This window comes from Trachurus trachurus (genome assembly GCF_905171665.1).
Source record: "Trachurus trachurus genome assembly, chromosome: 16".
NCBI classification, from domain to species: Eukaryota; Metazoa; Chordata; class Actinopteri; order Carangiformes; family Carangidae; genus Trachurus; species Trachurus trachurus.
This window is the reverse complement of record NC_139902.1, coordinates 27,933,076-27,946,227: the sequence shown is the minus strand read 5'-3', so window position 1 is coordinate 27,946,227 and position 13,152 is coordinate 27,933,076. Positions and strand designations below refer to the sequence as shown.

The following is a 13,152-nucleotide window of genomic DNA, read 5'->3' as shown; positions in this document are numbered from 1 at the left end:
AGGTTCGTTACCTTTAATTGTCGGTGCAAGCTATTTTTAGAACGGCGGAGCAGAGGGGAGGCTAATGGGATTTCTTGGTTTCCCTCATCAAACTCATCAAATACACAATCCAACAACTCCAAAACGCTCTGGTGGACAAGTTGTGACCTGCACATTCACCACGCTATGAGATAATAACAGAACGTTACCAGACAGAGTTGTTTTAGAGGTAAATTTGTGCAAAACCACTGATGTGCATTGCCGTTGGGAGCAGTTTTTCAGCAGCAGTCTCTGAATTTCCCTCTAAAACAACTTGGTCTGGTAACGTTCTGTTATTATCTCATAGCGTGGTGAATGTGCAGGTCACAACTTGTCCACCAGAGCGTTGTGGAGTTGTTGGATTGTGTATTTGATGAGTTTGATGAGGGAAACCAAGAAATCCCATGAGCCTCCGTAGCGTAGCTCTGAGCAGCTCACGGCTCTGCTCCGCTGTTCTAAAAATAGCTTGCACCGACAATTAAAGGTAACAAACCTACTCCTAAGGCAATGGGCCAATTTGCCAAAATGTTGAACTATCCCTTTAAGGAAGTGGCTGTCAGATTAAATCAAGCCAAATAAAGCACACTTATAGATGTATAGATACATCTTATTTTGGGGCAGGTCATGATGGTTTATACCTCCTAAAAACTAGGAAAAAAATGTTTTTTGATAAGGAGTCTTCAGGACTGTTCCCCTCACTCACTTAGATGTCAAAGGTCAAGGTCACTGTGACCTCACACGTCATGCTTTTGGCTATAACTCAAAAATATGTGCACTAGTTCTGACACTGTGGGACGTTTTATATCCAATAAGTCGAAGGTAAATTTCCACTTTTAAAACTGTTTAGATCTTTTGTGCTGCTTCATGTGGACAGACCTCAGATCACAGATCGTCTTCAGATTGGCAGCTTTTCACTGCATACTGCTTGCAGTAGGTCAGTCTCGCTCCCAAACACACACACACACACACACATGGATCTGACCTGGTAAAACTTAAAAATGTGACAGATACTATAATTACATACCGTACATAACTCTGCAGGCTGGAGGTCGTCATCATGAGAGAGAAGAGTAGGCTACAGATGTTACTTTGGTCAGATCAGATTTGCCTTTTTATGAATGAGACTGTAACACCATTAAACAGGGTCCATGTGTGTTTCTGTTGGAATAAAGTTGATGTTTCCTGCCTGTGATATTTGAGATGAGTCCAACAACGATCCTCTCTAATCCTAATCTCTGCTCCAGCAGCACGTTGGATTAAATGAAATAATGACTGTGAGGTGAAAGTGACTGGCTCGCTGCTTTAATTTTATGTAGGTTAGCGACTTTACTGCACAGAAAATACATCATTGTTACAATTTATTCTTATTTTTAAAGTAAAGGTAAATGTTATTTGAACAGTAAAACCTTATTGAGCCATCAATTTAGCTCTATGTGTTCCTTAATTACTGTTAAAAAATGTCAAACCCCACAGATGTTTTTGTTCCACATCATTTTGTATAGACAGTGAGTGTTGTATTATGAGATCCAAAACGTATTTTATGTTTTATACTGCACTGTGTACCTAACTATACAAGACACAAAAATGTTGAATAAATGTTATTAAAAAATAAAGTAGTGCTTGCCTGAATTTATGTCACTGCTGTCACAAAACTCTTATTTTGAAATTTAAAAAAGTATGTAGGCTATTTAAAATACATATGACATCTCTGTGGTTCATTTTCTTTTTTGCTGAAGATCTACATAGAAGGGAACTTGGTCAATCCACCGTCTCATTTCAGTCATCAGAAATTTTCTGATTAATCTCACAATTTCATTTGAAAAAAAAAAAGAAGTAGTAAACCTTTATTTTACCAGGCAAGAATTGCTAAGAATAAATTCTTATTAAGGCAATGGCCTGGTAAAAGCATGTGTGGTAAACTTTAGATGTATTAAAATGTAATTTAAGACATATTATTATTAAACTCAGCAGTATGAATACATATAAATAAATGATTGTTTAATAATTCAAAATCTGTAGGCTACTATAAGAATCTATCTTTTTTTTAATTCTTTTTTTTGGTGCAAAAATAAAGACTTTTATAAAATATTATTTCTCTGTCTCTTCAACACCTATAAAAACAATTTGAGTTTAGCATCTGTGGTAAACTTTATTGTTAAGATGTTACTTGAGCTCTCTTGTACATAACCGAAATAAGGTGAATACTAGGTTATGTAGCCTACAAGAGAGCTCAAGTATCTTAACAATAAAGTTTACCACAGATGCTAAACTCAAATTGTTTTTATAGGTGTTGAAGAGACAGAGAAATAATATTTTATAAAAGTCTTTATTTTTGCAAAAAAAGAAAGAAAGAAAAAAAAGTACCCTACATTCTTCTAGTACAGATTTTGAATTATTAAATAATCATTAATTTATATTCATACTGCTGAGTTTAATAATAATAATATGGCTTAAATTAAATTTCAATACATTTTTTATTAAAAAAAAAAAAAAAGGACATTTCTGCTGAGTGACCCAGTTACACTCTTTATATGTGTCTATGCATCTGCACTTTTGGCACGTTTGGTCATCCACACACACACGCAGACACACACACCTGTCACCGCCGGTCCAGCTGGTGTCACACACCCGGGGACAGGTCGCAGACAACACACGCTGAAGAAGAGAAAGAAGAGCAAGGAGTGGAGGAAGACAGAAAAGAAGGAGGGGGAGGAGACGAACGGGAGGACCAGGACCGATGACCGAACCCAGCGGCTCCGCGGTGAGAGTCTGACCGGGACAGTGACCTCTGGAGCCGGGCGACGAAACCGTGAGTGAGCGGTGGTGGTGGTGGAGGTGGCGGCTAACATGCTAACATGCTAACTGCACCAGCCAGCTAACTGAAGCCATGTTTTTGTTTGGTTTGTTTTATCATTGACGTTGAATAAACAAAACCAGAACTAACCAGAACTAACCAGCGGAGACCCACCGACCCCTGTTTGTCCATGTTTAGTTATTATTATTATAATATATCTCTTTAATATGCAGCTCATTGTGGCTCGTTTGAAGGAGCTACATGCTAACGACGCGGCTAAAAACAAAGCAACCAAAGCTGCTTAATCCGAAGCAGTTTTCAGGTGCTGTTGTCACCATGGTAACACCACAGTAGACTTAATTATCTACGTGTACTAGTTAACTATCTAACTAACTAACTCCTTCTAACGTTGTTGATTTTTTATTGTATTAAAAAAGTTATTATATTATGTATTATATTAACTCTTTATAGCTGTTTAGACTGATGATGATGATGATGATGATGACGATGACTCAGGTGAATCGTCTCTGTGACGCAGGCACGCAGATGGACGCGCAGATGACGTCATGATTTAAGTCTCACCTGTGGACAAGCAGCAACGAGTTATGTCTGTGAACTCTCTCCTGCGATGCACCTTCAGGTAACACACCTGAGCACTGGTCAGAGAGAGAGTGTGTGTGTGTGAGAGAGAGAGCTCAGCTTGAACTGTACTGAATGTCTCTCTCCTTTGTTTTATATATTTGTTTTATATTGTTTTATGTATTTATTTGCATATATACCTACTGTGACAACCAAATTTCCCATGTGTGGAATAAATAAACAGTCTTATCATAAGTTTGTATCGCCTATAATAGAACTTTATGAGCATTTATCATTTTCACCTTTCATAATAGAAAACTGCAAGAACATAATGACTCAGCATCATTTTTCTTTTCTCTTTTTACACTGGCGAAGGGTTTTAGAGTGAACCGTAATCATATTTAGTCTCAAACTGAATATTTTTAGATGAATATTTTCAGCTTCTCTGTCTTGTTCATGTTAAACTATGGTAGTTAAAGAAAAAAACAAGTGCACCATCAGATTGTTCATCTTCATCTATAATGCCAAATGAGTCCTTTAAATCTTCATTTAAATCAAAATGCCACACGTGTACTGTATAGTTTTCAGCCTCACAGTCTGGGGATTTTCAACTATTACAAACTGAAACTCAGATTTTAAAGTGGAAGAAAGGAAACTGGGGAATCACAGTTTGAGACGAGCATCCGCATGTTTCTTTTAACTGGTTGAAAAACAAGTAATAGATTGATAGATAATCAATGTAATCTTTAGTTAGAGAGCCAGTGTGTCCATCGGCCTTGAGGATAGTCCATTAAGGAGACATCAAATGGAAGAGATCAGAGAGAGATTTGCTGAGGTGATCGATGATGAAGCAATAATCTGATGGGATCCGTCTCTCCGTCTGTGCAGGCTGAAGAGGAAACATGTGGCCACACATCTGGCCCAGCTCAGGACTCTGTCCGGGGCCGACGCCGTCAACGCTCTCAGACCGTTTTATTTTGCCGTCCACCCGGACTTCTTCGGCCAGTATCCCAGGGAGCGGGTACGTCTCCTAGGCTGTCAGACATCATGTTGTACTGATTTGCTTCATCTCCTCGTGTTGCATTTAAAGGCAGGGTAGGATATCCTGGAAAAAACGGTTCTACAGTATCAGGCCACATTTTGAAAATACACAAGTCAAAGTTTGATTGATAAGAGATTGTCCGTTCCACAGGTGACTCACTTTTTACATTTTTGTCAAGAAACATTACATAACTTGGTTGCAAACGGGGTGTGAAGAGGATTTCAAGCAATTCAGTAAAAAACGCCCTAGAAAGAGATCTCCAACCCGACCTTTAAGGGGACATATTATGGAAATATCACTTTTTTAAGGCTCTTTAACATATAGGAAGGGGCGGGGCAAGCAGTGGCTCATTTGCATTTAAAGGGACAGGCACTGAAACCAGCCGTTCTGAACAGGGCTGTTTTGAGAGGATGAAAAGAGCTGTGATGTTTGATCCTTGGGGGATTTTGACCAAAGCATGTCACAGACATGCCTTTAAAGGAGACATATTATGGAAATATCACTTTTTTAAGGCTCTTTAACATATTTTTGGGTGTTTGTCTTGCCTTCCGGCTCCCAAAATGTGAGAATTTACAAAAAAAAAATCTCTTAATTTTCAGGCTCTCTAGGTTAAAATCCATGTGGTTTTACGAGCTGTTCCAGTAATGTAACTAGGTTTCAAATTTGCATAACCCCACCCCACCTGGGACCAGTAGAAGGGGCGGGGCAAGCAGTGGCTCATTTGCATTTAAAGGGACAGGCACTGAAACCAGCCGTTCTGAACAGGGCTGTTTAGAGAGGATGAAAAGAGCTGTGATGTTTGATCCTTGGGGGATTTTGACCCGAAGCATGTCACAGACATGTCTTTAAGACACCTGGGAACTATTTTAATTTGTGGAAAAGGTGCAGCATATGTCTCCTTTAATGTCCGTGTGTGTGTGTGTGTGTTTCAGGAAGTGAACGAGAACTCTCTAAAGAGGCTCAACGGTTATCTGGAGAACCTGCAGAAACCCGGCTCGTCTTCGGTTCAGCCGATGAAACTCACCTTCTACGTCAGGGACACTAAAGACAGGGACGTCCTGCAGCCAGACATCCTCACCTCAGGTACACTCTCCACTCATGTCCTCCTGTTTATCTTGAAGTTATGTGTGTTTTTTTGTTTTTTTGTTTTTTACGGAGTCTAAAATCTCCTGCCTGGTTCTCAGGTTTCCGGTCAGTGAGTTTCACGCTGCACACACACGATGTAATGAGCACAGTGATGAATGTGTTAAAGTCCTGCAGCCTGCCCGTGGAGCACATGAAGGGACTGAAAACAAGAGCAGAGGCGGCTAAAAGTCCAGCGGAGGGCGCCGTGCCTTTCTACAGACCCATCAAATGGGACAAGAGCTACTACACCTTCACTGGCTTCAGGGACCCGGAGCAGGAGCTGCAGCAGGCCAGGAGGGTGGAGCCCACACTCAGGTGAGAAACTGCTGCTGCTGCTGCTGCTGCTGCTGCTGATGTCATACAGTGACGAATGTAGAGCTGATGATCAAACCTGAGGACAGACACATGATGCAGCAGGAAAATACTCACAACTTGTAGTTATACCACTGATTCCAGTTCAGATGTACAATATGGATTATTAATATTTATGTAAATTTCTCACTCAAAAATGTGCAGTAACAATAACAAATGCAGGAATACTCTTGTACATGATGTTATGATCATTTTATTATTTTTCTATTTTGCCTACTACTGTTTTTTGTTTTTTTCCCCTTTTTTTCAATTATTGATGCTCCTCAAAAATTCCCCATTGTGGGAATTATAGTGGATTATGTTATCTTATCTTGTCTAGTCTTGTCTTGTAAAACATTTAAATATCTTATGAGATGAGATGACATATACTTTATATGATTAACCTAATTGAATCCAGACTGAGAAATAACTTTTAACATAAATAATGAATTTTCCTTTGGAGATTAATCAAATAATTCTTATTCATATCAATTAAATGTCAATAAAATAGATAAATAGATGAGATGGGATACGATAAGTAATTTCCCAGTGTGCGATCAATAAATTGTATTAATTCATTAATTAAAATATTTATGCTTCTTTGTATTTCCTTTTTAACTTAAGCCTACTGCTCTAATTGCTTTAAATTAAAATAAAGTTCTTTGAATTGAATTGAATTGAATAAAGTAAATCTCATCTATTTTTAATATTAGAAACAGTTTGTAACAGCTTCCTCTGTTCACGTTTCAGTTTGTGGCTGAGAAACAACGAGCCTGAGGCGACGAAGAAGCACAGCGCCAGTCTCCCCCGCAGGGAGGAGCTGAGCAGACTGAAGAAGGAGCTGTGTCACACCTTCAACCTGGAGGACATCAGGTACGACGCTCACGATGCTGTGAGGTGTTTACCCAACTGAACAGCTGTGACTCTGGGCTAAATGATCATGATAACTAATAATCAATCAGGAGTTCAGCTGGTTAAACTAGAGTATTAAAGGCCGTGGTGATGTTGAACGGTCGATCTTTAATAAAACTGAATGTAACATCATGTGTAATGTAACATGTTGCTGCTGTGTGTTGCAGGTGGCAGCGCAGCTGGGGAGTGTCGCATCGCTGCTGTCAACTCCAGAGTCTGAGCCGATTGTCACAGCAGAACCCAGAGGCCCTGATCAACCTGCAAGGTGAGGGGAGGAGAGAGAGAGGAGGAGGAGAGGAGGGAAGAAGGAGGAGAGGAGGAGGGGGAGAGGAGAAGAAGAAGGAGATGAGAGGGGAGGAGGAGAGGAGGGAGTGAGGGAGGGGAAGAGGAGGGGGGAAGAAGGAGGAGGAGGGGGAAATGAGAGGAGGGAATGAGGAGATATAAATCAGTTTAGTATCAAATGATATTTTTTTTTATTTCTGAGCTCAGAGAGTCTCAAAATATAATTTTGGGGAATGTCCCTTTAATCTGATCTCCTTCCTCCTCCTTCTCCTTCCTCCTCCTCCTCTTCCTCCTTCTTCTTCCTCTTCTTCTTCCTCCTCCTCCTCTTCGTTTCCAGGACACACGGTTGTGTTTGCGGACCAATCAGGGATGAACGCCTCAGGTCATGTGATGCTGGGAACCATGGACGTTCATCACCAGTGGACCAAGGTGAGAAAGCACACACACACACACACACACACACACACACACACACACACACACACACACACACACACACACACACACACACACACACACACACACACACACACACACACACATTCCCCTTGTGTTGTTCAGGAGGAGGAGGAGAAAGGAGGAAGAGAGGAGGAGGAAGGAGAATGAGGAAGGAGGAAGAGGAGGAAGGATAAGGAGGAAGAGGAGAAAGGAAGAGAGGAGGAAGAGGAGGAAGGATAATGAAGAGGAATGAGAAAGAGGAATAGAGGAGGAGGAGGAAGGAGGAAGGATAAGGAGGAAGAGGTGGAGGAAGGATAAGGAGGAAGAGGAGGAGGAGAAAGGAGGAGAGGAGGGGGAAGGAGGAAGAGGAGGAGGAGGGGGAAGGAGGAAGGAGAATGAGGAAGAGGAGGAAGGAGGTGGAGGAAGGATAAGGAGGAAGAAGAGGAAGAGGTGGAGGAAGGATAAGGAGGAAGAGGAGGAGGGGGAAGAGGAGGAAGGAGAAGGAAAAAGAGGAGGAGGGGGAAGGGGAGGAAGAGGAGGAAGGACAAGGAGGAAGAGGAGAAAGGAGGAGAGGAAGAGGGGGAGGAAGAGGAGGAAGAAGGAGGAGGAGGGGGAAGAGGAGGAAGAGGTGGAGGGGGAAGGATAAGGAGTTGGAGGAAGGAGAAGGAGGAAGAGGAGGAAGGAAGAGGAATGAGAAGGAGGAAGAGAGTAGTAGGAGGAGGAGGAGGAAGGAGAATGAGGAAGAAGAGGAGGGGGAAGAGGAGGAAGAGTAGGGGGAAAGAGAAGGAGGAAGAGAAGGAGGAAGAGTAGGAGAGGAGCAGGAGTGAGAACACACACCTACACACCTGTCCATCATGTGACCTCCTCCTCCTCCTCCTCCTCCTCCAGATGTTCCAGCAGCTGCCGGTGTACCGCGGCCTGCAGCAGCAGACCGACTGGCTGAAGGAGCGGATCAGCCTGCTGCTGGGCGGAGTGCAGGTGGTGCAGCTGGAGCGGCTCGGCCCCGTGCAGCCGCTGGCCGAGCTCTACGGAGCCCTGAGCCTCTTCCACCACAACCTGACGATGGGGCGGCTCAGGCTGCACCCGCGGTCGCTGCAGGGCCTCGCCGCGCTGCTCGAGAAGTACGACGCTCCCACGCCCCGACGCTCCTCACACACACTTTACTTACTTTACTTTACTTCCTCCTCCTCTTCTTGCTCCTTCTTCCTCTCCTCGCCTTCCTCCTCCTCTCCTTCCTTCTTCCTCCCCTCCTGCTCCGCTTCCTCTTCTTGTTCCTTCTTTCTCTCCTCGCCTTCCTCCTCCTCCTCTTCCTCCTTCTCTTACCTCCTCCTCCTCTTCTTGCTCCCTCTTCCCCTCCTCGTCTTCCTCCTCCTCTTCCCCCTCTTCTTCTCTTCTTCCTCTTCCTCTTCTTGTTCCTTCTTTCTCTCCTCGCCTTCCTCTTCTTCCTCCTCCCCCCTCATCCTCCTTCCTCCTCCTTCTCCATCCTCCTCTTCTTCCTCCTCCCCTCCTTCCTCCTCCCTCCTCTTCCTCCTTCTCCTTCCTCCTCCTCTTCTTCTTCCTCCTCTCCCCTCCCCTCCTTTTCTTCCTCCTCTTCCTCCTTCCTCCCTGCCTCCTTCTCCTTCCTCCTCCTCATCCTCTTCCCCCTCCTCCCCTTTCTCCTTCTTCTTCCTCCTCCTCTTCCTCCTTCTCCTTCTCCTTCCTCTTCATCCTTCCTCCCCCTCCTCTTTCTTCTCATTCTCCTCCTTCCTCCTCTTCTTCCTCCTGCTCCTTACTCCTCTTCCTCGTCTTCCTTCTCCTTCCTCTTCGTCTTCCCCTTTCCTCCTCCTCATCTTCCTCCTCCTCCTCCCTCCTCCTCTCCTTTTCTTCTCTTCTCTCCATGCCTCCTTCCTCCTCCTCCTCCCTCCTCCTCTCCTTTTCTTCTCTTCTCTCCATGCCTCCTTCCTCCTCCTCCCTCCTCCTCTCCTTTTCTTCTCTTCTCTCCATGCCTCCTTCCTCCTCCTCCTCCCTCCTCTTCCTTCTCTTTCCTCCTCTTCTTGCTCCTTCTTCCCCTCCTCCTCTTCTTCCTCTTCCTCCTCCTCTTCCTCTTCTTGTTCCTTCGCCTTCCTCCCCTTTCTCCTTCTCCTTCCTCCTTCCTCCCCTCCTGCTCTACTTCCTCCTCCTCTTCCTCTTGCTTCTGCTTCCCCTCCTCGTCTTCTTCCTCCTCTTCCCCCTCTTCTTTCTTGTTCCTTCGCCTTCCTCCTCCTCCTCTTCTTCTTGCTCCTTCTTCCCCTTCTCCTCTTCCTCCTGCTCCTCTTCCTCCTCCTCCTCTTTCTTCTCCTTCTTCCTCCTCTTCCTCCTTCTCCTTCCTCCTCCTCTTCCTTTTTTCCTCCTCCTCCCTCCACCCCTCCTTTTCTTCCACCTCCTCTTCCTCCTCTTCCTTCATCCTCCTCCCCTTTCTCCTTCTCCTTCCTCCTCCTCTTCCTTTTTTTCCTCCTCCTCCCTCCACCCCTCCTTTTCTTCCTCCTTCCTCCTCCCTCCTCTTCCATCCTCTTCCTTCTCCATCCTCCTCCTCCCTCCTCTTCCCCCTCCTCCTCCTTCTCATCTTCCCCCTCCTTCCACCTCCTCTTCCTCCTCCTCCCTGCCTCCTTCCTCCTCTTCCTCCTTTTCTTCCTCCTCCTCCTTCTCCATCATCCTCCTTCTTCCTCCTCCTCCTTTTCCATCATCCTCCTTCTTCCTCCTCCTCCTTCTCCATCCTCCTTCCTCCTTCTTCCTCCCCGCCTCCTCCTCTTCTCCTTCCTCCTCTTCTTCATCTTCCTCCTTCACCTTCGTTCCTCCCCTCTTCTTCCTTCCTCCTCCTCCTCTTCCTCCTCCTCCTTCTTTACCTGCTGCCACCTCTGTGTGTGTGAGTTACATGTTGTTGTGTTTCCATGGCAGCGACCGCTCCAGCCCGAGCCTCCATGAGTCGGGACACTTCATCATCCCGACCGGCGTCGACCCCCCGAAGCTGCAGGTTTTCCTGCAGAGCCGAGCCCCCGAGGCCCGGGAGCGCACACGCCGCTGGAACCAGTGAGTCCCACGCCTCAACACCGTTTACCCACAATCCTCCTGGTTTACCCACAATCCACCTGGTTTACCCAGAATCCTCCTTTGTTGTAAACAAACACACATGGACAGGAGGAGGGTTAGAGACACAGAGGAGAAGTGAATAGTTCCTCTTTAACATTAAAACAGAACAAAGACACCGCACTAAGAACAGAAACATTAAATCCTATTTCTCTACATTAAAGGGATAGTTCAATATTTTGGCAAATTGGCCCATTGCCATAATCCCTATAGTCTTAGCAGTAGGTTTGTTACCTTTAATTGTCGGTGCAAGCTGTTTTTAGAACGGCGGAGCAGAGCCGCGAGCTGCTCAGAGCTACGCTACGGAGGCTAATGGGATTTCTTGGTTTCCCTCATCAAACTCATCAAATACACAATCCAACAACTCCAAAATGCTCTGGTGGACAAGTTGTGACCTGTACATTCACCACGCTATGAGATAATAACAGAACGTTACCAGACAGAGTTGTTTTAGAGGTAAATTCATGCAAAACCGCTGATGCGTGTTCCTGTCGGGGCCAGTTTTTCATCAAGCAGTCTCTGCATTTACCTCTAAAACAACTCAGTCTGGTAACGTTGTGTTATTATCTCATAGCGTGGTGAATGTGCAGGTCACAACTTGTCCACCAGAGCATTTTGGAGTTGTTGGATTGTGTATTTGATGAGTTTGATGAGGGAAACCAAGAAATCCCATTAGCCTCCGTAGCGTAGCTCTGAGCAGCTCGCGGCTCTGCTCCGCCGTTCTAAAAACAGCTTGCACCGACAATTAAAGGTAACGAACCTACTGCTATGTGCAGCCCTGACTGTCACTCTGACCCGTGTGTGTGTGTGTGTGTGTGTGTGTGTGTGTGTGTGTGTGTGTGTGTGTGTGTGTGTGTGTGTGTGTGCAGGCTGCAGGCGGAGGAGGAGGGCGTGGTGCAGCAGTGTCTCCAGACTCTGTCCCTGAGGAGTTTGTCCAAGGAGCCGAGTGTGAGCTCCAGTCAGATGATCCAGTGCTGCCGGCGGCTGCTGGAGCAGCGCTCGCCGCTCATGCAGGGTCTCCACGTCTGCATCTCCCACTTCTACTCCGTCATGCAGGACGGGGACATGTGTCTGCCCTGGGACTGGAAGAGCTGAGCCGCACACACACACACACGACACACACGACACACACACAAACGACTCGACTCGGTTTTTTAGCAGCAGGTAGATGTGTGTTTTTTTTTTTTTTAAGTGTCTGCAGGTCACAGCAGAAGAGTCACATCTGTCACTTGTCAAGGGAAACTTTTCCTCAGCTGCTTCACTCACACCGACCAGAGCAGCCTCGTCCAATCAGAAGCACTTTATCCTCCGGAGGGGGAGAAGCCAAAAAGAAGAAGACGAAGACGAAGACGAAATAATGAAGGCTGAGCTGAGGTCAGCGGTTTCCAGACTGGACCCGTAAACCAATCAAAGGGAAGGAGACAAAATTAAATCCTATTTTTGTGATTTATTTTTCTTCTGAAACTCAAACAGAGGAAAGTTTGAGAGCCGCCATGTTGAACTGTGAGAAGGAGGAAGGTGCAATACGACTGAAGCTGAATCAGTGGGTTTGATGAAGTCAGTATTTATTGTGATGACGTGCACTAATATAAGAAAGATTTAATAATGATAATAATAATAATAATGGTTCTGTTAAAGGTTCAGTCTGTGAGATAGATGTTTAATAAAATACTAAAACCTATACGTTCAGGTCACGACTGTAGAGAATCCAGTCCAGGTTTTCATGCAGAAGTCGGACTGAACAACCGTCAGTGTTACAGAGACCATGTGATGTGTGATGATGGATCGGATGTTTCAGATCGGTGTGAACAGTCTGGACCTGTTCAAGTTTCAGTATTAAATCGATTCAATGGACGACGATTCGATTGTGGATTTCAATTTATCACTGTTTTGATCAGGTTTGATTTAGGAATTAGTTATCAATAAGAGATAATACCACCAAGACAATCACTTCTATTCATATTAAATCACAAAAAGCAAGTAAAGTATCATGGGATGTTTTCATTTCTGCACTCAATCGGACATTTAAATGTAAAAAAGTCTTATTTTTAAAACAAAAAACGTCCTGTGAGCTTCACATTTTTCACCTTCTATCAAATAAAACTGAAAGAATATTAGATATTTCTGTTTGTTTACATCAAAGCAGGACTTTTAATGTGAACATTAATCCAAAGTAAATATATAAAAAAAAGAAATATGAGATTGCAGCAGATAATCATTACTAGAAGGAATTTCAAATTAAAAACACATCTTATAAAGATATGTATTGATCAATGTTTTCATTCATTTTAGATCGATACTATTGACTTATTGATCATTGAATTGATTTATTGTTACACCCTTTGTAATCGATAGCTCACTGTAACTGACTCTGTAGAGCATGGAGTTACATTTGTTTCTTTATTATTCCAGCAAACAGAGTAGGTTTTGTAATTAAAAAAAAGGATTGGAGAGCAAAAGTATCAATATTGCAAACACATTTTTTTTCATTGCAAGTAAAAAATGATTG

At 44.1% G+C, this 13,152-nt stretch overlaps 1 protein-coding gene across 2 annotated transcripts; it reads left to right on the top strand.

The window, feature by feature from the left end:
• Positions 1-2,637: 2,637 nt before the first annotated feature.
• tcaim (T cell activation inhibitor, mitochondrial) lies at positions 2,638-11,991 on the top strand. Of its 2 annotated transcripts, XM_083989416.1 has the most exons (11): positions 2,638-2,827; positions 3,351-3,452; positions 4,280-4,412; positions 5,366-5,516; positions 5,618-5,873; positions 6,660-6,782; positions 6,989-7,086; positions 7,441-7,532; positions 8,430-8,662; positions 10,455-10,586; positions 11,513-11,991. In XM_083989416.1, exons 2-11 carry the CDS (start codon positions 3,418-3,420, stop codon positions 11,736-11,738), a joined length of 1,479 nt encoding a protein of 492 aa, XP_083845542.1. In that variant the 5' UTR covers positions 2,638-2,827; positions 3,351-3,417; the 3' UTR covers positions 11,739-11,991. The 2 variants fall into 2 exon arrangements, with proteins under 2 accessions (XP_083845542.1, XP_083845543.1); XM_083989417.1 differs by lacking the exon at positions 4,280-4,412.
• Positions 11,992-13,152: the final 1,161 nt, after the last annotated feature.

What these genes read in the sequence shown, in the direction of transcription:
- tcaim (XM_083989416.1), top strand. Translation starts at nt 3,418, where the DNA reads ATGTCTGTGAACTCTCTCCTGCGATGCACCTTCAG. An exon ending in AGGGTGGAGCCCACACTCAG is followed by an intron (nt 5,874 to 6,659) that starts GTGAGAAACTGC and finishes TTCACGTTTCAG; the next exon opens with TTTGTGGCTGAGAAACAACG. An exon ending in TTCATCACCAGTGGACCAAG is followed by an intron (nt 7,533 to 8,429) that starts GTGAGAAAGCAC and finishes CTCCTCCTCCAG; the next exon opens with ATGTTCCAGCAGCTGCCGGT.